This window comes from Pan troglodytes, chromosome 15 (genome assembly GCF_028858775.2).
Source record: "Pan troglodytes isolate AG18354 chromosome 15, NHGRI_mPanTro3-v2.0_pri, whole genome shotgun sequence".
NCBI lineage: Eukaryota > Metazoa > Chordata > Mammalia > Primates > Hominidae > Pan > Pan troglodytes.
The window spans coordinates 36,019,103-36,045,778 of record NC_072413.2 but is presented as its reverse complement, the minus strand read 5'-3'; the positions used below and the strand labels follow the sequence as shown (position 1 = coordinate 36,045,778).

Below are 26,676 nucleotides of genomic sequence, written 5' to 3'. Positions count from 1 at the left end.
ATGTTATGTTGCAGTTCCTCAGAAACAAAGAAGCAAAACTGTTATTATTTAACTATATATCTCAAATTGCTATTTAATTTTTACCTTCTGTTTCTTAATCCAAGAGTTACAAACAGACAATAAAAATAAAAAGTTAAAAATGACAATGATGAATTTTATTTAATAATTCTTTAATGAAATACATTTTAAACTACCTGTTTCTTTTGAAAACCTTGCCTATACTTTTTTCTAGTATGATTCTGAATGCCTGTCACCACTCACTTTAAAGCCTGTTACCAGTAGCCCATTCTGAGTAACTATTTCCTGCCCTGTTTGAAACAGATTTATTTTGCTATATTTGCAAAGGGAAAAGAGGAAAATTTTGAGAAAGTTACCACTAAACAGCAGAGTACACGTTACAGGAATCATTTTATTTACTAAGTAACTTGAGTTTTGTCTGTACTCCCTTAAGAGAAGTGATGGTCTTGATCAAATTAGAAATGTTTAAAAATGTATTGGCTGTTTATCTGTAATCCAAACAAAGCAAAAATATACATTTTTTTCAAAGAGCCTATTAGTCATTTCAAGTATTTTAATAGAATTCTTGCTAAAGTTGAGCTACCACTCATTAATATTGCCAGTTGATAATAATAAAATCTTGTTCACTAGTTCTCAGAAGTCAATGTGCAAAATCAAGTGGGTTACATAACAGGAAGGCTTACCTCTAGTGCAAAGCCATACTGGTCTAGTTCTACATAGATGAGTCCACGATTAAGGAAGGTATTTAGTTTTACAGTTTCTGTAGCATCAAGAAGCAGCACAATTCCATAATCTGTTAATGCCTAAAAATAATCATTTGTAACATAGATTCAACTTTTTAGAGCCTGAATTCATTGGCTATGGACAAATGTATTTATGTCCAAACTAGGACCCAATGGTTAGTTCTTCAATTTGTTTTATAATTTATGGCCAAAATAATCATATGTTAGATTTAAAGGGTACCCTTAGGTAAAATGTATGATGGACCTTGATACTTTCCAATAAGCAGTGCACACTGTGCTTGCATTTCATGTTTTACCTACAAGTCACCCTATACATTTTCACTGGTGTACAGGCTGGAAGGGAGGGACTTAACATTCTGCCTCGACTCGGTAGTTTCATCAAATGACTGTTGCTGTGATTACCATTAAAAATGTAATTTCTTTTTAGTGTTGTATTGTTTTCCTAAGCTCTGTGAGGCCAGAGCTTATCCATTTTGTTCACTGTTTTAAGCCCAGTAACAAGAATCAAGCCTGCACATAGCATGCATTCAATAAATTTGTATCCAATGAAAAAATCATGAATCAATGAAAATAGATCTTAAAACTAACAAATAAGCACTTGTAGGAAAGCTACCTCAAAATATTTTGATAAATATATTCATTTTTTAAAAGACACATAGTGTAATCAGAATCAACTCAGACCCTTCTCCATTACTTTTACCTTTTTGGTTTTTTTTACATTCACTGACTAAACAAGATTTTACTGGTTTCTACTCTGTACCAGGTACTAGAAGCATCCTAAACTTGGGTTGGAGCTGAATCTCTTAAATCATTTTCCTACTGAACATTCTGTCCAAAAGAGCCATATGGTCTGATCAGAAAAGGGCTAAATCTTATTATGCCTGTAGCATCTGCCAACTGAAAATGACAAAGAGCATTTTATATTTGCTCATTTGCCCTCCTCTGGTGTTTCCTAATGTTGCGTGCTCAAGTGTCTTTAAAAAATGTGCAATTAAAGATCCTATAGGTATGTTGTGGCATAATTAAAAATAAAAATTGCCAGGACTATAAAAAAAATCAGTAGTATTAGTCAAAAAAGAAAAAACCAAACCTAGAATATTAGCCACAAATTGTCTAACATTTTTCTTTTACTAAGTCACATTATGTGAAACCAGTATGATGCCTTGGAGATCCACTAAGCAGCTGAATCTGCAATACAGGAGGAAATAAAAACTGGGAAATAAGATTTCGTAAAGGTCAACGAGGGTAAGGGGTAGGGATGGGAGCACACAGGTTTTGATTAAGAGGAGGGGTCAGGGCCTTGGCCTCTCCTGGATTTGTGCCATGCCTCTGTTATCATTAATAGCCCCTTGATTTGGGGAAAATCACTTAACACTAAGCCTTAGCTTCCTCATCTGCAAAATTGGGGTGTTAAAAATTCATCATATTGTTGTAAGGATCTGCTTAAAAATATTTTGATTGTATGTCAGTGAAGCATTTAGCTCAGTTCCTGTCACACAATAAGCCCTAAATAAGTGGTAACTGTTCAGTATTTTTATTAATATAAAGTGTTAGAACCAGAATTGATCTTCCCTTAGTTTTTATGAAACTATATCTTGTGAGAATGCCTAAGTGCATTTTCTGCAGAAAGTTACTTGGTTTTTCTCAGGCTAGGGATGGCGGGAATGCTGAGAAACAGGTGGAGGGAGACAGCAAGGGAGGAGGACACACTGCTTAATGACATCCAGTCCACATGCTGGAGGTCAGACGGTTTTACAAAGCCACCTAAACACTGTTAACCCAGAAGCAAACAAATGTGTGGACACCAGTACAGGTCACTAACTCTCTCTGTGCGACTTGGATGGGTTTTCAAACCTCTCCCTACTTCCATTTCCTCATCTGTAAAGTGAGCAGATTGGATGAAATGCTTCAGAATCCTGGCAGCTCTGAAATCACCAATATTTTATTATCGTAATTCAGTTGTACTTGATTTAGGTAGTTTTGCATTTTCTTAATTAACAGGGCACTGGCTCTTTCGCATATCTAAGATAACAAAACAATGGGTGTTCCCTCCTCGCCCCAGCCCATTGTTTTCCTATTCAGGGTTACCTTTCCGGCAGGAATGGGGTTGGGGAGGGAATCCTCAAAGGCCCCTGTTGTGCAGGTCACTCTAATAAATGATCTTTCAATCAGCTCCTAGCATCTTAACAATCCCCTTGTTAAAAATTAGCTATTCATTTATCAACATTTCTGGAGGAAACCTGATAATCTGGTTACCAGGAATTTTACATCCTCTCAGGTAGAGACAATGTTTCTCAACTTCCCTTCTAAAGCTTGTACATTTCTAAATTACTAAATGTTTTAAACAGATTTCACTGTCCACGTTTCACAGAATGGAGAGCGTGTGAACACAGAACAGCGGGAATGTGACCTAGCCTTTTAAAAGAATGCGTCATTTACTATGGACATGGGCAGGAATAAGGAGAGGGAGACAAGTAACAGAGAAAGAGGATGGGACACTACACTGAAAGACCACAAGACTAGCTGCTCCCCAGTGAGGAATCCTCATTGAAAAGGGACCAAACCGACAAGACAGAAGAGAGTAGGTAAGATTACAAAATATAAACAAGAGTTTGCACAGGTAGATGCTGGATCAAGACAAATGGAAAAAAAGGTTTGCTGCAGCCCACAGGCCTTCAAAATATAGGCCAAACCTGGTCACTGGTCCCTGGAGCTGAAAACCATCACTCCATCCTCCCTGCTACATGTGTGGTCTGAGGACCAAACAAAAGAATGCCTACACAAACTGCTATAGCTAATATTAAAATTTTGAAACCACAATATTGCTAGTGATTGCTACTGCTTTAAAAATTCTGCACTTTGGGAGGCCAAGGCAGGCGGATCACGAGGTCAGGAGATTGAGACCATTCTGGCTAACATGGTGAAACCCTGTCTCTACTAAAAATACAAAAAATTAGCAGGGCATGGTTGGGGGTGCCTGTAGTCCCAGCTACTTAGGAGGCTGAGGCGGGAGAATGGCGTGAACCCGGGAGGCAGAGGTTGCAGTGAGCCGAGATCATGCCACTGCACTCCAGCCTGGGCAACAGAGTGAGACTCCGTCTCAAAAAAAAAAAAAAAAAAAAAAAAAAAATTCTGCATATGGTAGAAACATTTATTCAATTGATAATTATGTAATGTATTTAATTTATAAATGCCTTTAAATGCTTCTATAAGCATTATCAACTTAATTTTTCATTTGACTTCTTTCAGAAATTATATAAGAAAATTTGGTGAGCACCAACAAAGAAATTAAATATTCTTTGAAATGGTTCTTTGGTTTCTTAAGTTTTATATGTGTGTATTTCCTAGGAATTCCTTTTGAAAATTGTAGCAGAAGTAATAAGAAAATACTTTATAAATGCCTTAAACGAGTTTACAAATGCTTTAACATATTGTTTATTAAATATTTATTGATTGAAATCAACAAGCTATTAAATGCATGTTATTTATTAAACACTTTAAACACATTGTTTACTAAAATGGTCATCTTACCATTTGAAGTTCCCTTATCTTGGTGTAACATAATGCTCTGTTATAAAATGCTATATAACTATTTTTGTCCATGCTGATAGCTGTAGTTAAATCTGTAATTGCTAGCTTATAAGTCTAAAAAGAAAAAAGTAATTATGTGAGAAAGGAAAATCATAATGGACTGAAATTTAATCATAAAATAAATTCTTGTTTCTATCAGAGTTTTTGAAACACTCATTTAACCATTCTTTGTATCATCTGTGAAATTAAGACATTGAAGCTAATCTTTCACAGAGTTAATTAAGAAAATCTCCTGGTAGAAATTATCATCATAGTTTCTCTTACCTGCAAACAAAATTAAATATATCAACAACTTTAATTTAGGCAAATATTTTATTACCAATGTTGGTATATGGCAAGGAGAAAATCATACTTCTAGGTAAAATAAAATAAAGCCACCCATATTAATGCAGCAAACATTCACCAGTGCTTGCTTGCTTCTGTCACTCTGACTATCATATCACATAATCGTCATGTTTTCTACCCACGTTCTCTTTTGCTTCCTCTTTGATTCTTCTCTGATATCTTATATCACCCATTTCTATAGATAGTAATTTTCATAGAATTAACACATAATGCAAGGTCTTACCTTTGCTTTAAGGTATTATTTGCAAAATATTTCATATAAAATAGCTACAAAGAAAGATCAGAAAAGAAAAGTAGAGAGAAATAAAGTATTCAGTGCAGTATCACATATCAATGGTGCCACTCACACCTTTTAACCCAGTAACTTCTGTTTAAGAACCAATCATAAACCCAAGCAGTAATTTTGTTCTCAGTTGTATGTAACTATATTATTTTAAATAGTAATAATAGTAAAAATTTTAAAAACAATCAAAAAGTTCAACAATAAAGTAATTTAAAATAAATTATCGTGGAATATTATGCAGTCAGCAAAATATTACCTTCAAAGATTAAGTGTAAAAAGCAGGGCACCACACAAGTTATATAAGTAGCATAGTCCAAATTTTGGAAAATATATATCATATATTATGAGGAAAATAAAACACTGAATACAAATATGCTAAATGCACCCAGGAATTATCATTGATGGTGAGATAATAATCTTTTATTCCCTTCCATATTTTTCCAAATTGTCTACAATGAATATATGCTACATTCTTAATAAAAATAAATAATAAATGTTATTTAAAATGTAAATGTCAAAAATAAATACCATTATTTTGTGAAAAAATTATGAATTGGGAAAGTGTAAAGTTTTCTATGTAGTTCTGCCCTTCATATCATAGTGATTCCCAACCACGTAGAAAAAAAGTAAGTGAGTCCCCTGCCTAGCATAAGAGAATCTGCCCACCCTAAAATTTTGGTAAACCAGGCAGTAAATGGCCCTACCTTGTTGTAGTATTTCAGAACTCCTCTGTAGAGATAGGCACGTACGCTTTCAGGGTAAATTTTAATAGCCTTGTTACAATTCAAGATTGCTTTGGAATACCTGCCTTTTAAACCATAGAATGCTACTCGGCTTAAATATGCCTATTCAGAGAGAGAGAGAGAGAGAAAGCAGGAATGGCTGCTTTAGTAAAAGCACCAATTCTACCAAAATATATGATACTTGGAACAAATCTATGCCTCCCAAAAAGGGTATTAAAATATAGTCTTTTTAAAATTTTTCTTTTATTAGAAAAAAATTTCAAAGGACACAGAATAATTGAAAGAATGATAAATACCTATCACCTGGGGTTAATAATTATTAACATTTTGCCATATTTATCTATTTGTTTCTGCACTATTGGAAAACAAGTTGTAGATATGGTAATACTTTACCCCAAGTCCTCCAGTATGCATCTCCTGTGAAAAAAAGACATTCTCGTACATAACCACACTGCCATTATATATCCAAGATAACTTATAGAAATTTCCTAAAATAATTTAACATTTAGACCAGAATCAAATTTCACAGATTCCTAAAATCAAGATGCAATCAAACTTCACCTACTGAATTTTGTGTTGCCTGTATAGTCTATTAAAAGGCAGGAATCTATGTAACATCAAAAAGTAAGTAAAATTAATGAGTACATAAACTTTAAATTATTAATAGCCACATTAATATTTACATATATCACATTCACAGATACGTTTATATATATCAGAATATCACTGATGGAAATAATACTTTTAGTTTAAGGAGAAATACAGCTATTTGGATTATGAAAATAAAGTTAAGTGAAAAGTAGGTATAAGAAACTGATTGTTGGTAATTAGTAACAATGGCACATAAAAGATTTAATAGTTTTACCAAACTTAACACTTTCCAACTCACTAAAAACATCTGTTTAAATACCTGGTAATGTTTTGGATTGAGGGTAATTGCACGATTAAAATCCAGAATCGAGCTATCCTTGTGGAGTTTCACTTTACAAAGCCCTCGCTGATAAAAGCTTTCTGCAAAATCTGGATTTGCTTTCACAGCTTTTGTAAAAGAATCAAAAGCCTACAGGAGCATATTGTCAAAATGCAAACCATTTAGTGATATAATATATTGTTTTAAAATGTTAACGAATTACAGTATATAATTATTGTTGAAAAGTTTCACTCTATTTTTGGATTATTTTAAATACATTTCTCCTAATGGACCTCATGGAACAAACAAAACTAATATTTAGAAACAAGTAGGGTTGATTATTATAATTAAAGGCAGACTAGGTCTACATAATCCATATTGTTAGATTACAATATTTCAGGTGGTATAATTTTAATTATTCTTCAGATTTCATTGCTTCAAAGAAATCACAACCAGCACATTTATTTTTCATTAGGATCCAGCAAATGCATCATTATAAAACTTCAGAACAGGCCAGGCGTGGTGGCTCATTCCTGCAATCCCAGCACTTTGGGAGACCAAGGCGGGCGGATCATGAGGTGAAAAGATGAAGACCATCCTGGCCAACATGGTGAAACTCCATCTCTACTAAAAACTACAAAAATTAGCCAGGTGCGGTGGCGTGAGCCTGTAATCCCAGCTACTCGGGAGGCTGAGGCAGGAGAATCGCTTGAAACTGGGAGGCAGAGGTTGCAGTGAGCCGAGATCGCGCCACTGCACTCCAGCCTGGCGACAGAGCGAGACTCCATCTCAAAAAACAAACAAACAAACAAACAAACAAAAAAACACTTCAGAACAATAGAACTCTAAAATTTTTCCCCGCATTTTAAAGCAAAGCTGAGTTTGCTCTGGTTGTTCAAAAGGACTAAAAACATGTAAAATATTTGTAATTTGTCTCATATTTACTGGCATATCTTAATAGAACAACTAATCAAGTGCACCTCTTTTTTCATTTATACCAATACCAGTTTAAAACAATGTCCACCCCACGAACATAAGAATTAGAATGATGTGTGTGTGTTTGTGTGTGTGTGTGTGTGTGTGTGTGTGTCTTGAGATAGAGTTGTAGAATATCCAACGTTAGCCATTGGATAGTATCAATTATTTTACATATTTGTCATATCAGTGACAAGTCTGAAGTAAAGAATTGCCTAAAATCACCAAAGACTGGATAAATATGTAATAATTGAATCAACTGTTTTTCAGTAAATCTGGCCATCTTAACAACCAGTTTCAATCTGATTTGAATTGTTCAATGATCAATAACAAAAGCCAGAAAGCCCTAATCTTTTCCATTTATTCTACATTATGTTAAAGCACTTAAAATACTTAAAATTTAATAAGTGAATTCATACTACTGTGATAAAATTATTTTACTGTAATAATTTCCTGCAGTTAGATTTATTGTTCTGGTGGGAAACGCATATTAATCTTTAGAATATTGTTGACAAACAAGCATCAAATAAAACATGTTGATTAAATAAAACAATGTCCTAGGTGTTGCAGGGTGCAGATTGACTATAACAAGCCAAGCTTCATAAGCAGCTTTGGACCGGTTGCCCACTGTATAGGTGGCCTTCAGAAACAGAATTGCATACAAGCAACCAGTCTCTAAAATCACAAATAATCTATATTCCTAAATACACGAAATACCATTTGTAAATTGCCTTCCTCCATGTAACAAAGACCCAAGTTATACAGACAGTCTGCTGAAATTGCTGTGGCATCTGGTCCTTTATCAGAATGAGAAATGGCATCCAAAGCCTTCTTAAGCACTTCCACAGCTTCCTATAATGATAAAAAAGCAGGGAGGGGGCAAGAAATGTTTCTTTCCACTATTGATTTAACGTTACAGCCTTATATGTTAAAAGGAGCACAGAGCACACACCTCTACTCTTACTTTATCTGGGGACAAACAGACCTGGTGAAGTTACAGGTCTTGTCAGTACACTACAAGAAGAGAACCCAGTTCAGAAGTCTTACCCTCATGAGTCCCACCCAGGTGCCTATCCTACAAGCCAGTACTTAAGCAGGCTTATGGACATGGATTTTTGGAACTAAAATTTCTGAATTCTAAAGGCTATATACACAAGCTTAAGTCAGGCTTAAATTTATGAACAAGTTTATTGACAATTTCCTAATAATTTCTCTGAATGGAATACTGGGAAGCTACCAGGTAGTAAAAGATCTCCACTGATAATATCTGACATAATTTTAATCAATTTTTATTGTGTCCTGCTGTCCTCCTAATAGGGTTTTATTGGCACCAAAAAAATAAACTACCTCCAAAACTCAACCATTTATTTATTCAAAAGAGTCAAAAGTCTCATTAATGAAAATGTTCAAACTCTCATTAATGAAAAAGTTCAAAATAGTCAAAAGTTTCATGAATGAAAAAGTCTCATTAAATGAAAAAGTCAAATGTCTCATTAATGAAAAAGATAGAAATGCCATTTAATACTTAACTACCCACTGTATATCTGTATATAGAAAGACAAATACTTGTTACTGGTTATACCATCTTCTTAATTGTCTTAAATTGCTAAAGAAACAATGAGGTTTCACTTGGATATGCTAAGTGTCCTTTATGGCTTCTATTGAGCATTAGCTCTATATGTTTGCAAGCCACCCAACATCCCTCCTTCTGTCCTCACTCTCAGCACATGACCTTGCCTAGAAAAAGTGGATTACTGTCTCAATTTACCCCCTTTCTACTTTTTGATGAATCTATATCTTCATTCACTTTCACCTTTTTCTCTCCTGTCTTTGAATTGCTTTCTTTCTCATTCCTTGCAGAGCTAACTCCTCAAAAGCTGTCCTTGACCCCATCTTCTCCTGCCTCACCTGAGCAGCCTGTTACTTCCTTTCTCCTTTGGATTTCTGCCCCTTCACTGACTCCTTGAGCCCATAAAAACTTGTCTACTGCAGCCTTCCAACCCATTTAAATTAAAATGAACATATCTTCACTTCCTCCTGCTTCCTCCAACTCTCTCTCTTTCACTACTCCACGGTGTCATCTGAGGGACATCTGCAGGGGCTTACAGATAAGTCATCTTTATAGTCTGCAGAAAGTACTGTGGCTGCTGTGTGGATAAAAGCTTGGAAGAGTACAACAATGCAGCTATATAATTCAAAAAATTTTTTTAAACTATATGCTCCAAACCAGGATAATAACCACAGAAATAAAGAAAGTGGATTTGAGAAATATCTAGAAAGTAGAACCAAGAAAACATCACTATTGATTGGGTGGAAGAGGGTAGCTGATGGTGACATCAGGTATCCAGCTAGAGTCACAGAGGACAGGCTGGGAGGAGGAGATTAAAGCAAATATTAAAAAGCAGTCCTCAAATAATACAGAGACGAAAATCTCCAAATGTGAACAAAAAAGTAGACATGATCCATACTGAGTAATGATCACAGAATCTGCAATAAGAAAGTCAATGAAGGCTGGGCACAGTGGCTTACACCTGTAATTCCAGCACTTTGGGAGGCAGAGGCAAGTGGATCGCCTAAGGTCAGGAGTTCAAGACCAGCCTGGCCAACATGGTGGAACCCCATCTCTACTAAAAACACAAAAATTAGCTGGGCATAGTGGTACATGCCTATAATCCCAGCTAGTCAGGAGGCTGAGGCAGGAGAATTGCTTGAACCCAGGAGGCAGAGGTTGCAGTGAGCTGAGATTGCGCCACTGCACTCCAGCTGGGTGACTGAGCAAGACTCCATCTCAAAAAAAAAAAAAGAGAAAAAAGAAAGTCAATGAAGCTAGCAAGAGTGCTTGATTCCAAACCAGAGGTGGATTCATTTTTCTATCGCTACAGGTCAAATTACCACACATTTAGCAAATGATAGTAACATGCATTTATCATCTCACAGTTTCCACAGGTCAGGAGATTGGGCATGGCTTAACTGGGCCCTCTGCTCCGGGTCCTACAAAGCTGCTATCAATGTGTCAGTTGAGCTACATTCTCCTCTGGAAACTTGGCTGGGAGAATTAGCTTCCAAGCTCATTCATGTTGTTGGCAGCCTTCATTTCCTTGAGACTCCAGGACTGACAGCCCCAGTTTCATTTTTTTTTTTTTTTTAATTTTAAGTACCAGGGTACATATGCAGGATATACAGGTTTGTTACAAAGGTAAACACGTGCCATGGTGGTTTGCTGCACCTATCAACCCACCACCTAAGTATTAAGCCCAGCATGCATTAGCTGTTTTTCCTAATGCTCTGTCTCCCCCCACCCTTTTTCCTACAAGCCCCAGTGTGTGTTGTTCCCCTCCCTGTGTCCACGTGTTCTCATTGTTCAGCTCCCATTTATAACATGCAGGGCTTGGTTTTCTGTTTCTGCATTAGTTTGCTGAGGATAATGGCTTCCAGCTCCATCCATGTCCCTGCAAAGGACATGATCTCATTACTTTTTATGCTGCATAATATTCCATCATGTGTATGTACCACATTTTCTTTATCCGCTCTATCATTGATGGGCATTTGAGTTGATTCCGTATCTTTGCTATTGTGAATAGTGCTGCAATGAACATACACATGCATGTATCTTTGTAACAGAATGATTTATATTCCTTTGGATATATACTCAGTAATGAGATTGCTGGGTCAAATGGCATTTCTGCCTCTAGGTCTTTGAGGAATCGCCAAACCTTCTTACACAATGGTTGAAATGTATAAAAGCGTTCCTATTTCTCTGCAACCTCACCAGCATCTGTTGTTTCTTTACTTGTTAATAATCACCATTCTGACTGGTGTGATGCAAATAAAAACCACAATGAGATACCAGCTTGCTGGCTGTTGGCTGCACTCAGGTCCCAGCCGCCCACAGTTCCTCACCATATCACTCTCTCCATAAGAAGTCACAACAAGGCCAGCAGGAGAACCTCTCTCTCTTTACTCTGCTAAGAAGGAGGTCTAATATACTGCAACATAATTGAGGGAGCGACACCCCACCAATTTTGCCATATTCTATTGGTTGGAAGCAAGTCACAGGCCCTGCACACACTCAAGGAAGGGGAGGAGATAACATAGGGTATGATTAAGAATAATCTTAGAGTGTGTCTACCAGATGACTCTAATGATCTGGCCCCCAGTAATTCAACATTCTTGCCACACGCAAAATATATTCCTCCATTCCAAGGTCCCCCAAAGTCTCAGCTCATTATTGCATCAGCTCAACATCTAAAATTTCATCATTTAAAGCAGGTCCAAGTCTGGATGAGGCATTTAAGTAAAATCCACCAGCTCCCACTCTCGGGACACAATTCCTCTCCATCTGTGGACTTGTGAAATTAAAGAGACAAGTTATCTGTCCCCAAAACACCCAACATACAATGGTGAGACAGGCATAGAATAATATCCACAGATATTCTGGTTTAAAAAGGGGAAAATGGAAGATTAAAATGAGCCACTGGTCCATGGCAGTTCTGAAATACATTTGGGCAAATGCTCAGTCTCTTGATTAGGTTTCAAAACATTTATGGCACTTAGTGTCATCCTGTGGGTTCCTAGTCTTGCCTTCTGGGTCCTTTTTCCTTTTTTATGAAAGGTTGTACATGTTTGCAGCTGAGTTGTTTTATTAACCTACTTCCTGCCAGAATGATTTTGAGGTCTGACAGCCTTCTTTCATTTTGTACTCTCTCTGTCTGAGTCCAAATTGTCAGTGTTTATAAATAAATAATTCTCCTAAAAACTTTGGAGATCTTCCATGGATTTCACAGGGATTCACTTCATTAGACAAAAGCCACATCCACTAATTTTTTCAAGAAAATTCCTTGTCTACTTCGGCCTACTGCTGAGATGCCTGAGGGACAATGCCCTTAAGCTTCTGGAGATCCTCTGGTTTGGTTAAGAAGATTTGTAAGTTATGCCCTTAATCTCTTGAAAGGAAAAAGAACTAGTGTGACTGAATACTCTGCCCTCATGATCCTTCTAAGATCTTTGCAAAGTGTTGTCCGGCCACACCTTGTCCTTTTCTCTTGACAGTGAATTTTGTCCTCTTTTGCCATCTGGAGAAGTTGAAAATTTTCCTCATAAGCAAGTCCTGGTTGACTTTGTTTAACAGTTCTTAACTTATCTCTCCTTTCTCACACTTTACTATTAGAAGCAAAAGAAAGCTGGCAGCACTGTCAACGCCTTGCTTGGAAATTATCTTTGCTGTATATCCAGGCTCCTGAATTATTAGTTCTTCTTTCCATACAACTAAATGAGAAAATTTTACTAAGCTTTGAACCACTAAATAAAAATAATAACATGTTGCTCATTTGCCTCAGAGTCCTCAATGCTAGTGTCTTTAAAAACCAGGTATCTACTAAGAGTCTGTTTGAGGTGATTGAAGCTTTTTCTGTCATGTTCCTCAAAATTCTTTCAGCCTCTGCCCACTGCTTTGTTCTAAAGCTGCTCCTACATTTGCAGGTATTTGTTACAGCAACACTGCATCTGTATTATTTTCTTGTTGCTGCAAAAAATAAAAAATGCCACAAACTTAATGCTTTAAAACAACACACATTTCTTATCTCACAGGAGATAGTTTAGAATATTGTTGATGAACAAGCAGAGGTGAGGGGCCAGGAGCCTGCACATAGCTTAGCTGAGTCCTCTGCTTAGGGTTTCCCAGGCTTCAGTCAAGGTGTCAACTGTGCTACATTCTCATCTGAAAACTTCTTTTCTCTTCTTCTTTTAAGCTCATTCTGATTGTTGGTGGGTTTTGTTTCCTTATGGCTGCATGACTGAGGGCCCAGGCTTCTTACTGGCTATTGGCTGAAGATTGTCCTGAGGTCCTCAAGGCCACAGCAGTTCCCTACCATGATACCCTCTCCACAAGCAGTTCATAGTATAATTCTTTGCTTTTTTAAGGCCAGGAAGGGAATTTCTCTCTCCAGTCTACTACATAACCTAATATAATCATGGGAGTGACATCCCATCATCTTTCCCATACTCTGTTGGTTAGAAGTGAGACATAGGTTCCACTCACACTCAAGGTCACACAAGGGCATAACTTGTTGAGGGTCACCTTATCATGTGTCCATCACAAGAGGAAAGAAGCCAGATTGTGGTGAGCAGCAGAATGAGTAAAAGTGAGGAAATGAAGATAAGGACTATAAACAATTTTCCAAGATTTGGTTGTGCCAGAGTAAAGAGAAAAAAGCCAATAATTGGTGAGGTCAAGAGAGCAAAAATAAAGTTTTTTTAGTTTTTATACTAAAGGTAGTTTCTCATGATTAAATGCTTATGGAATGAAGCTGATAAAAAGTCTTAAAATGCCCATGGAGAAAAAATAGGAATAATAACGGCTAATGTTTATTAAATGTGTGCCATGTACTAGATATTAAAGCATTAAATAATCTTTCAAAGAAGACATCCTTACAATCTTTAGACAAACTCATTCACTAAATAGAAAAGAAGAAATACTCTCCAAATAATCCTATAAGATCAATACTCAAATCCCACAAAACCAATCTCACTCATAAATATAGACACAAAGATCCTCAAAAGCAACTCAAATTTAGCAATGTCTACAAAAAGATTATATATTCTGATCAAGTTGGTTTAACCCAGGAATGCATGGTTGGTCTAACACTAAATAATGTCATAGATTACTTAATTTCATATGTGACATATAATCTGCTACATTAACATATTAAAGGATAAAAACATAATAATAATTTCAATACCTGATGAAAAATAATTTGATAAAATTCAAAATGGAAATAGAAAGATTATTTAATCTTTATTTTGTTTAAATTATCTACAAAAATCAATCCCAAACTTCATTCTTAGTGGGGTAAACTTCCTTTAAAATTTGGAAGAAAATAAGGGTGTCTTTGTCACTAGTTTTAGTCAGTATTGTCTTGGAGTTTCTAGCCAGCACAGTTAGACAAGAATAAGAAACAGAATACATAAAAAGAAAGAAAAAATAAAACTATTATTATTTATAGATGACATATTTTCCTAGTTATGAACCCAAAAGAACAGAACTGAACATTTTAAGAAATAATAAGCAAGTTCAGCAAGGTGGTCAGCCAGTAGAAAAGTATTCCAAAATCAGTTTCATTTCTATAAACCATCAGCAAACAAATTTTTTTAAAAAGATACCCTTTATAATAGTAGCAAAAACTATGAAAAAAAAACTGGAAAACTAGGAAACTTTTAGCGATGGATATGTAAAATCTATTCAAAAGAAAAAGTGAAATAAATGGGGCAATACATCATTCTGATCATAAACTAAAGAATTCAATATCATAAAGATGTCAATTCTCCCTAAAATAATCTAAAGATTCAAAATCTCAAGAGAGTTTTTAATGGACCTTGGGCAAGCTAAATTTAACATGTATATGGCAGAGTAAATGCTGAAGATTAGCCAGGAGCTTCCTAGAGAAGAATATGGTGTGGGGACTTGCTCCACCAGTTATCAATAATTTCAATGAGGTTATAGCAATGAAGACATTGTACTACTGGGCCAGTAATAGAAAAATTGACCAAAGGAACAGAACAGAGAATCTAAAATAGCACATGATCCACACATATGTGAAAACTTGTAATAAGATAGATGTAGCGCTGCAGATTTTTGGGTTAAGAAGAACATTTCAATAAAGGATACTGAAACATTTAAATACCCATATGGAGAAAACTGAAATTTTATCACTCTCTCATGCTAAAAAAGAATAATCTTAAGATAGAGTAGGGTCTTAAATGGAAAAAGGAAAACTTAAACTTTCCAAAGAAAATAGGGAAGAATATCTTGACCTTGGAGTAGAAAAGGGCTTCTTAAACAAGATATTTTTTAAGACGCCCTGATGACAAATTTTAAAATAGACATATTCAACTACATTAAACTTTAGAAGTTTTGTTCATCAGAAGACACCATAGAGACAAAAGACGAGGCACAAACCGTAAGAAGATACTCAGCACACAATCGAGGATTAGTATACAGAATTTATATCTTAAATACCTAAAATCAGTAAGAACAAGAGAAATGAAAAATGTGTATAGCAAATTGACAGAACAGGAAATATGAGTGGCTGATAAACATAAAAAGATTCTCAACCTGATGCTCAAACTGAGAAGTGTGAATTAAGACCGCAAGACATAAATTTTTATCCACCAAATTGGCAAAAATAAAGCCTAACAATATCAATTATTGTAAAAGATGCAGATCAACAGGAACAGGAATACACCTACACTTCAGGTAGGATAATAAATTGGTACCACCCTATGAAACAACGCGTCATTTCCTTGAAAGTTAAACATTCACATTCTCTACATACCACCAATTGCACTCCTTGAAATATAACCTGGAAAACTACTCCACATGCTGACTGAATACATGAAAAAGAATATTTAGGGCAGCCCTATTCTTAAGAGGGGGCAAAAAAAAAAAAGACAGAAAATAACCCAAATGTTAATTCACAGAAAAATAAATAAATAGTATGACTTAATTTTGTGAAAAATATTTAAAGTGGTATACTAAGCACAATATATACACTTCATTAATAGGTTTAGTAAACATTACTCAGAGGACTTTTCACCTTGGTTCTCTTGGCCTTCATTCGAACTTTTGCTAATAGAGCACACATGGTCATCTCAGCTCTATTGCAGCTGATTCTGTCCAAGACCTCAATGGCCTTGTCATGGTTTTCACAAAATGAATAAATAAGGGCTTGCTGCATAGGACTCAACTCACTGAGACCTAAAAGGGAAGGAAAGTTTATCAATATCTTTGCCAGGTTATCAAGGATTTTGAATATAATTATTCTAAGGGAGTAATTCAATAATTTGTCTTTATAATATGAATTAACAAATCAATAAATTACAAAATTAACAAATTATAGTAAGATCTATTTACTACCAGTAACCAACAAGACATTCCAATTACAAACAAAAAATAGAAAAATTGTAAGCTTAATATTTCCCATAAAAATCTCTCTCACAAAATTCACTGCTATGAATCATTTTACTAATTGGCAATGTACATATAAAACTAAAGTTTGAAAATCTAATTTGACTTTCAATTGGATCCTTCATGCTATTTATACATAACTATTGCAAAATAGCATAAAAATTTTAAAGAAGTATTTCTTAAAAGTTATAATTAATTATACTTACCTTTGCCCATTTCTGCTATTTGATAAATAGTAAACTTTGCAAGATCATAACATTTCATCATAAGAAGATATTGTCCTCTGGAAGAAATAATCGATTTTGATTCTAAGCAGCTAAAAATTAACTTTCTAAAATAAAGTTTCTTATAATCAGTTACTTACAATTTTACAATATATTCATTCTTATGTACTTATGTATGCATAAAAAAGTGAAAATTATAGACATTTTATATAATCTAAATATATCAATTAGCATAGTGATGTGATGAGAAAACTTAGGAAATGTAACACTGAAAGAAAAATACACAAATCTCTTTTTGCAATTATCTGCATTTAAAATGTTATACTTTTTGCTGAGAAATTATTAAAAGATAAAGTTCAAGGCATATAAAAGGAAGGAGGTATCTACGTAAATTGCTAAAATGTGGTTCAAGGACAAAGCAAGCCCTTATCAGTAAAGCATTGTCACATTCCATTTCCCAGGTCTATAAATCCTTAAAAGATTATATTTTTGATAGTGATAACTCATAACTTGCAAAGGATATCTTTATAGAAAGTTCTACTGCATTTGAAATACTGCATGGAAGTAGGCAGTACCTGTAGAAATGGTATACAATTCAGTATGTCACTTCTTTTCACTGAATTAGCAGAGGTTTATGTTTAGTACACATGCTTATGTTTGATTGTGGACATAATCAAAACAACTGTTCAAAATACGTTACCTTACTCTTATGAGATATGTGATAACCACATGACTAGTCGCTTAAAAAGGTCTCAAAGAACATAAACACTAAACAGGTATATTTTGATGCAAGGGTAGAGCAAAGGGAAAAATCTGGTTATCTTATGTAATAAACTATCTTAAAGTTTAACAAACTGGCTTGCTGGTGGGGAAATGGCAATTGCTGGGAGATTAAATGTAAAATGGGGAGCCTGAAAGGTTCAAGAGGGAACTGAAGATCCCCATTCAATTTCTCTGATGCTAAGTTATCCCAAGAAGAATTCAGTTTCTATGCTCATACCTTCTTATGTATAATTGGATTCCATCTGGCTGAAGGTGGATAGCACGAGACAATTCATTTACTGCCTTTTTCAATTTATGCAACTGTTGAGTGAGAAACAGAAACTTAGCTCCTAATAACATCGATTGCTTCCTTTCTGATATTTATCCTCTCCCACCCTTTCTACAGAAATTTTGCAGGGACATCTCCTAACATACATGTTTTTCTTAAGAATCTACAAAGCAAATGGGATACAGAGAAGTAAAAAGAAAAATTTATGATATATTCTTAGTTTTTAAAAATCATCTATCTTTAATTTTAAATAATAATTATACATATCTACATATACTATTTCACATAAATGTGATTATATAATACATTCTGGATTGTGTACGTGTTTGTGTTCTCTTTTATCATTTAGTTTTCAGTTTTTCTCCCTCAACCCTAACAACTTTTTCAGCAAACCTGATCCATCTTAATCATGTAGCATGCAGGCCGGTCTCAGGCCTCTAATTTGAGCGCTTTGGGAGGCTGAGATAGGAGAATTGCTTGATGAGGCCAGGAGGTCAAGACCAGCCTGGTCAACATAGTGAGACCCCATCTAGACAAAAACAATAATAGGAATAAAGAGTAAGAAATAAAGTAGCATGCAAAGGAGGGTAATATAAAAACTAAAACTCTATTCCACTTAAAAATAAGGGAGGAAAAACAGGCCTGCACAAAAATTAAGTAAATGAATGAATGAATATAACAAAATTAAAAAATGATGAAAAAGTAATCTGCTTACCATCAATATGTAACGAAAAGTAAACATTAATTATTCCCTTAATACTGGTCGCAGAAACTGAATTTGTACAACTTGGGGACAAAATCAAATATCATTGAAAATATTACCAAAAGAGTACTCTACAGACCAGAGCAAAATTAACCTGGGACAACCAACCAATCCTTTCATTGTTACGGCACAATGATGCAAAGAAGCAAATGTACAAAACTAATTTGTGCATGGAAGCAGGCAGTACCTGTACAGATGGTATAAATGTTTGGAGGAAATGGTGGATGGACTCAAAAGAGGAAACAAAAAAGGAGGAAGTTTGAGATTTGTTTAAACAAATTGGAAAATTTCTGTGGAACTTCATGCCTGCTGCTTCCTAAGCTAACCCTATTCAGGATGGTGTAATTAATAAATCATATAGTCATATGTCCACATTGCTATACCTGTTCTACCAACCATACATGTCTATGCATTGAGGAAATCCTGACTTGAGACAAATGGAGGCTCATTCGCAGATCTCACAAGCTTCCCTGACATTAGACCACTACCAGGTAGCCATAGATTAGATTTACCCTGGAGGCTGAACCCACATAATGGGAGTATATATTCTTGTACATATATACACAAGGGTTTATTTACAATTGTTTTATTTACATGGAATCGTATTGTACACACTTCACACTCTTTTGTGAGCCCTACTTTTCTTACTTAAAAATATCTCATGGAAAACCTTCCAAGTCAGCTAGCATAGTTCTATTCATTCTTGTCACCATCTCTGTTACATTCTATGATGTGAATGCACCACAAATTATTCAATCATTACTGCACAGAGATTTTTGTCTCTCAGAACAGCCTTTGACTATATCCTTACACCTTGCTATCATGCTAGTGTTTTCATTTCTCTATGTGCTCAGGGGAAACTCCAACTTCCGCAGATGGTCTTACCTTCATCAATGGGTTAGGTTAAGCAAAAGAACCACACACTATGAGTATTGTCCATCCTTTCCCTGACAGAGTCAAGAACTAACATGACCTAGTGGCAACACTGAACCTGTCCTGGGTCCCTACCTCCATTGTCAGCAGAGTAAGGACTCTGAATGGGACTCTAGCTACACTGGGTCCTGAGATGTAGACAATGGAGGCAGAGCCTCCAGGCAATCCTCTGTGGACATACAGTGTGAGCAAGGAATAAACCTTTGTTATAATACAGTAATTTTGAAGGTTTGGTTTTTGGGTTTTTTGTTGTTTTGGTTTTTTTTTACCTCAGCATAGCCTAGCTTATCCTGGCTGAAACCAGCATAGACAGGAGACAAAGGTAGAAAGGCAATTAGGAGCTAGCTCCTGTGGGGTCTTGTAGACCTTTGGCTTTTGTAGAATTTAGCTTTTATTCTAAACACAAGGGAAGCTATTGAAGGGCTTGAGCAAAGAAGTGAAATAATCTGACATGTTTTGGCAAGATCACTGTGGCTGCTATTTGAAAATCCATCCTGGTGAGAAACTAGTATTTGGACAGGGCAGTTAGAGGTGAAGTGGTATAAATGGGTGTCTACTTTGAAGGGTAGAGACAAGAGTTAACAGCGTTATCTCTGAAAATCAGATCTGGCTGGAATTGGAGAGGATTTTTCCTATTTATTGTGCTGTTTTAATTTGTCACAGCAGGGGCATACAACATTTATTTTTAATGTGAACAACTTATAAAACTTAAACAAAATTAAAAGTAAGCATGAATGGTCAGTATCCCATTCTATGGCTGGATCCCATTGTATGAACCTACTTACTCACCTGTACACACACACACACACACACACACACACACACACACACACAAAACATTGGACCATAGACTCAAGTTGTTAATAGCAGCTATCCCTAGAGAATAAAATTATAGATAATAGTTTTTAGTTTATTCCTATCACATGCATATATTACCTGCAATAAGTATATAATGCTTTTGTAATTAAGAAAAAAAAGGTATTATTTTCAAAAGTGAAAGACATAAAAATGCACACTTAGAAAGTAGAGGCTTTATAAATGAGTAATTAGAGTTAACTATCAGCTTAACACATTGTTTATAAATGCATTAGCCCCTACAATTAGCTAAAATATGTATACATATTAAAATTATGTTGGACAAATATCCAGAAAATTAAAGTTTTTTAAAAAAAATCAAGGTTCTCGAGCCTTAAATACCTTAAAATAGGTTTCCGCCCGACAAAGATAGCTTTGAATACATAAAGGATCAATTCTAATAGCCTCAGAAAATTGCCAAATGGCTTCCGTGTAGTTATCCAGGTGTAGCAGATGTATGAGGCCAATATTTACATAAGCCAAAGTAATAGTTCTAAAAAAAAATGAGAAAGTGAAATCTTGTTAAACATTTTTAATTATTCCAAATGTTCTCCAATTAGGAATAAACTGAATGAAACAGATGCATCAGTATTCATCAGAGTATTTTTTAATGTTTTACAAAGGAAAGTAAATTAGTTAGCTGCTCTCTATGAAAAACTATAAACACCTTTATGAAACCCTTAGTAAGGAATTAATGTTTTTAGGGTCTGCGCTAGGAACAGAATTCCTGAAGTCTCCTAGACTTTTAGCAAAACTTTACTCTTCTTTGATTTACCTTTCCGTTATCTTGAGTCACAAGCTTAGTTTTTCTCAACTAAAGAGTCTTTACCTCAGGCTATGTTCTATTGGCCACGAGTGACAGTGAGAAACAGTCATATTCAAGGGTTTGGTGGCTTGGGGTTAAAATCCTCTCCACATACATATTAACACAGCTTTTCTGTATCAAATAAATGTTATTTATCTCTCTCAGAATCAACTGATTTTCAGTAGAGAAATAACCTTAGAAATTATCATGTTTGATGCCTCTATTTCAAAATGAAAACCACCCATCCAATAATCCAACCTCACAGAATCCCTGACCCCTTGCCTAGACACCAAAGTTCCTACTTCCTGTTTTCTGTCTCTTTGAAACTGACACTCTTTTCTTTTTCTTTCTGGCTCAAAAATGTCCAAAAGAAAACCACTGCGGTCATTATGGAGCCATGCTCCATGAATTTCCTGTGTCAAGTTCAAAGTTTACCTTGGATAGATTAAGTAAACAGTCTGCTGGTTGGCAAGGAATTGGCATGATTAGTTACTCTTTCTGACACCTTCCCTTTTCATACATCCTTCTTTGGAAAAAAAGGGGAATTTTTAATTAAATTCTGTGATTTACAGTTTGACTTTCTGACTAGTGCATTTAACTTTCAGTCTATATTTCTCCCTGAACATATGGTCTACATGGTATTAGCATTTTTATTTTGCTTTACTAAACAAAATGAAGCCAGAAGTTCTAAATAGAAGGTTGCCTTCCATTGAGTTGTATGCTGTCCATAGCAATCATACACCAAGCAGAATATTTTTTCATTATTTTAAAACTTAATGACAGTTTTCCATGAAGTTAATTTCAAAAAGCTCTAGCCTGGGCATCTCCAAAATCCTCAATAGTATTGATTCCTTATCCATTGATTTAACTCCTGTCAAACCCATTTAACTTCTAAAATTTGCAAAAACACCCAAGGCAAACAGATGTTGAGAACAGGTTTTATTTTTGAAGTAATCTTGTTTTTAGAAGTAGTATTCTAATTCTAGGATGACTTTATAAGTGTCTCATTTTTTCTAGGTTATCAATGATGAGGGGAAAGAAACTTTTACTCCCATTTCAGGTTTTCAATTTTTTACAAAAGTGAAATCAATAAATATGAAAAGGAAAACATACCTTTCTAGAGAAATGACAGTTTCAAAGTCACAAACTGCCAGCAGCCAAAGTTTTAGATTTGCATAGACTATTCCCCGATGTAGAAAACAACCAAGATTCTCATAGCCATCATTTATGAGTGCTTAAAAATTTTAAAAAAATGTATTTCATTCAGGTTCTAAAATAACCATATGTAAATTATACTTTAGTCTGTAACCTTCCTATTGCTTATTCTCATTTTTTAACATTATATAAAATAGAAACATATCTATGATGAGTGTACTTGTTTTGTAAGTTAAATAATAGTATTGTACATTAAAATATATTTATTAGTAACAATGTGGCAATTGTGGTTCACAAACTCATTAGAGCTGAACTAAATCCTGATTGGAATCTAGCATAGTCCACTCACCGTATAGGTGAGGAGATTAAAGTCCAAAGGGGGTAAGTACATTGACCATGGTCATGATATACCAGTCAATGGCAAAGGCTGGCCTAGAATCCAACTCCAGTCAGAAGGGTGCCATGACCCTTGATGGCCTGATTTTATCAGGAAGCCATCGTTACTGGCCAAGGAACAGGCTTGGGTACTAGTCCTGAAGGCAGAAAGCAGAGGTCAGGCTTACACACAAACCGGGATGGACAAGCAAAGAGGCTACACCAAGGCAAACAGAGCTTGGAGGTAAGGCGGACGGCTTGACTATGCACATCCCAAATGACAGCTATCCGAGATGCACATCCCTAATAATGGAAGGGAGAAAAAGAACCTCCTCTCAGTAATCCAGGTGTGTGACTCTCATCAGTAACCTGTCAAGAGGTCAACTCATGTCTCTCGCCTACTGATTGCCCCTTCACTTTCAAAACATGTTAGTGAATTAGATGGGGTTTCCACAAGTTTTGACAGATATCTTTAAAGCTTCTCATGACATTCTGCCTTAAGGTGGAAAGTTTTGCCAAAATATGCATAATGTTTACAGTCTAGGACAAAAATATTCACGGTACTGGATTTAGGGAACTATAGCCAGTGTCAGCAATGATCATACACATTAAGTAAGTACAGTCATGCACCACTTAACAGTAGGGATATGTTCTGAGAAATGCACTATTAGGGGATTTCTTTATTGTGCAAAGATCATAGAGTGTACTTTCACAAACCTAGATGGTATATATTTTTATATATATACATATATACAGAATATAGAATATATTATAGAATATACATAGAGTATATACTATATATATATATATATATATATAATAGAGGAAACCAAATGTCCCAACACCATTAATGAATATCAATCGTTTCCCCTACTTGATCCACAATGCCAATGTCAACTGCCATATATCAGGTTTAACTATAGTATATACAGTCCGTTTTTGACTGAAACATCATTATGTGGCGCATGACTGTTATCACTTGAAGAAAATCTAACTGCTCAGTTCACAGTATGATTGGCTAGCAATTAAAATATCAGCTTCAGTTTGGGTGGCTGCTCTTAACAAACAATAAAAAAAACTCTTCTTAAGGAAAAAGGAAAAAAAATATTATTTAACCTCTCTGTGCTATGGCTTTCTCATCAGTAAAATATGAATGAAAATAGTACCGAGCTCCTAGCATTACTCTGAATATTGAGACACTTCTTATGTGGCACTTTAAACAGCACTTTGCAAGTAGCAAAATGCCCAATAAATGTTAGATATCATTATTATTATTATTAGCTTAGCAAAATATCTTGAGAGTCCTTTTTTGTTGCAGGTGATAAAACTCCTTGGGCTGTCTGGTAGGAAAGGATTGAGGCTGAAATCAAGTTTGTCTGCTCTGGATAATTAAATAATAGGAATTTTGTTCAATTATTGTGATAGCCTAGAAGTGGGGAGAGGAGGGCATGAGAAGCCCAAAACTTGTATAAGAGGGAAATATGAGAAAGAGGCCTTTAGAGGAAGATCAGAGAGAAAGGGATGTGGCCAGCGGCAGATGGATAGGGCTGATAGAGCCAGATAAACTTCTAGAAATGGGGGTGGTTTGATCTTCAAATTTAAGTTATCTGTGCTAAATTTATCCTCTGAACCCTAAAGCATTCAGTAACAGATTAGTAGACATAACAGGTTTGTGTTGATGTTACACTGGGGAATGAAGGACAGACCTGGGAAAAAGCAAAGCCGAGAGAACAGTAGCCACAGAAGTGAGGGTGGGCAAAGATGGGAAATCCAGCCAAAAGCTGAAATTGGACTCAAAGATGACGAAAGAATTAGACAGAAATCCTCAGTCCCCTTTCCCAAGAATCACTGGAAATAAAGGGGAGGACACTAGACTCCTGTCAACACACAGAATGAAATTTGAGTTATTTTATTTTAATATTAATTAGAAGGGTGACCTCAGAAGGCAAATGGACTTAAGACAGTCAAGTAACTATCACCTTAGCTCTTCTACCCTGTGGAAATCTAGTTGTCTCTTCATCTCTAGACACTGTCTAATCTAGGATGATGGGATTCTAGAACTTTGCACCCAGGTGAACACAGGCATATCTGGAGTGTTAGACTCAGGCTGAATTTCATCAGTCAGGATGGACTCATTCATTCTGTTGGAGGCTGTTTACTGAGCACTGACTCTATGCTCACAATTGTGCTGGGCACATGCATAAACCAGGAGTGTGCTGATTGAGAGTAACACAGAAATGGCCATTTTTAGCTGTTGGTGTCCTTAGCTACTAAGGATTCTCAAAACCTATTTTTAGTTTAGGGGTTAAAAACTCTGAATTTGACAAATCCCTTGGGCTGAGCCTATGGAGCAGGACACAGCCCACCAGGACAATTTACTGCCATTTTAGCAAGCTGACTAGGAAACAGGACTGGGTTTCCAGAAAAATCTTCAGAACCCAGTATATTATAGAAAGAGATTTCTTTGCTGTCACATTCTCCCCTTGCCACAGTTAACACAAACACACACACACACACACACACACACACATATATAAAGGGCATATTAGAAACACTTAGAGCTAAACCATTATAGCTATGTATTCATATATTGTATACCTATATAAGAATATTAAAATGTGTAAGCTCAAGTAATATATACTTATAATGTACATTAGTATATAGTAGTATACATATTACATTAGTGAACCCACATTACCATTCACCACTATGAAACTGAGCTGTTGAATCTCAGATTGGATTGCTATATACATGTAATTGAAGGCAAAGTACCTGAAACACTATAATCCTGTAGCGCTCTAAAAGGGTTACTCTTTCTGAATAAGCAACCTCGATAATACAACGCTAACCAGTTATTAGGATCTAAGTGAATTGCAGCAGAAAAATCTTGAGTTGCTTCTTTATAAAATTTCCGTTTAACATATGCAATCCCTCTGTATGTCCTAGGAAAAAAAAGTTTGTTTTAACAAGTACTGTAAAGTATACATTTTCTCTTTTTGGTAAACCTGTACAACTAATTTTATATTTGAATAACAATTTGTAAATGTTTCTCCTTGCTTCACAAGAGAGTTTAGTCATGATGTTAACAGCAAAAATGATACAAACTTTTTATAAACTGAAGTACACTTTATTGTATACATAATTATATGCTTATCAGGTACATTCTACATATTAATTATGTGCTAACTAATTTTATTTCTTACATTTATCAAGGAGGTATGTCAATAAAATAAGTATGACATTTATTATTTATTGATTCCCAAAAATGTATTAAGCACTAATTTATACAAAATTGCTTCCTAGAAAAACAAAATAATCCATTTTGCCGAACATGGGCCCTAGTGAGTAGAAGTTTTAGGAGGTTTTTCTCTGGAGCTTGAAGATACATCCAAATACGTGAAAGTCTGCTCTTTCATGAATGAAAGCTATTGCATTAGTTGTGTAAACTGGATTCCTTTATCATTAACTTCTGACTCCAATTTTGAAATTATCACTTAGATCAATGCCAAAAAACTCATCTTCAATTAGTTAATAATGTGAAGCATATCCATTTTTAGAAATAAAATAAAGATGACAAGGAAAAACAGAAGAAAGAAGCTACTAGGTTGCCTACTTAGAAGAAATAAAAATAGTGGGAGGTTCCAAGATGGTCAAATAGGAACAGCTCCAGTCTACAGCTCCCAGCGTGAGCGATGCAGAAGACGGGTGATTCCTGCATTTCCAACTGAGGTACCGGGTTCATCTCACTGGGGCTTGTCGGACAGTTGGTGCAGGACAGTGGGTGCAGCCCACAGACGGTGAGCCAAAGCAGGGCCAGGCACCGCCTCACCCAGGAAGTGCAAGGGGTCCAGGAATTCCCTTTCCTAGCCAAGAGAAGCCATGACAGATGGCACCTGGAAAATTGACTCACTCCAACCCTAATACTGCGCTTTTCCAACAGTCTTA

The 26,676-nt window shown here is 35.6% G+C and overlaps 1 protein-coding gene across 2 annotated transcripts in view; it reads right to left on the bottom strand.

The window, feature by feature from the left end:
• The window catches only part of TTC6 (tetratricopeptide repeat domain 6), a 248,209-nt gene that overhangs the window by 29,351 nt on the left and 192,182 nt on the right, over positions 1-26,676 (bottom strand). For both annotated transcript variants that reach the window (XM_054665996.2, XM_054665997.2), the window contains 11 exons: positions 25,504-25,673; positions 22,315-22,435; positions 20,739-20,889; positions 17,795-17,877; positions 16,777-16,853; positions 16,200-16,360; positions 8,326-8,460; positions 6,634-6,783; positions 5,685-5,825; positions 4,293-4,406; positions 702-821 (listed from right to left, as the gene is read on the bottom strand). In XM_054665996.2, coding sequence (XP_054521971.2) covers positions 702-821; positions 4,293-4,406; positions 5,685-5,825; positions 6,634-6,783; positions 8,326-8,460; positions 16,200-16,360; positions 16,777-16,853; positions 17,795-17,877; positions 20,739-20,889; positions 22,315-22,435; positions 25,504-25,673 — 1,423 coding nt within the window. The remainder of the gene's footprint in view (positions 1-701; positions 822-4,292; positions 4,407-5,684; positions 5,826-6,633; positions 6,784-8,325; positions 8,461-16,199; positions 16,361-16,776; positions 16,854-17,794; positions 17,878-20,738; positions 20,890-22,314; positions 22,436-25,503; positions 25,674-26,676) is intronic.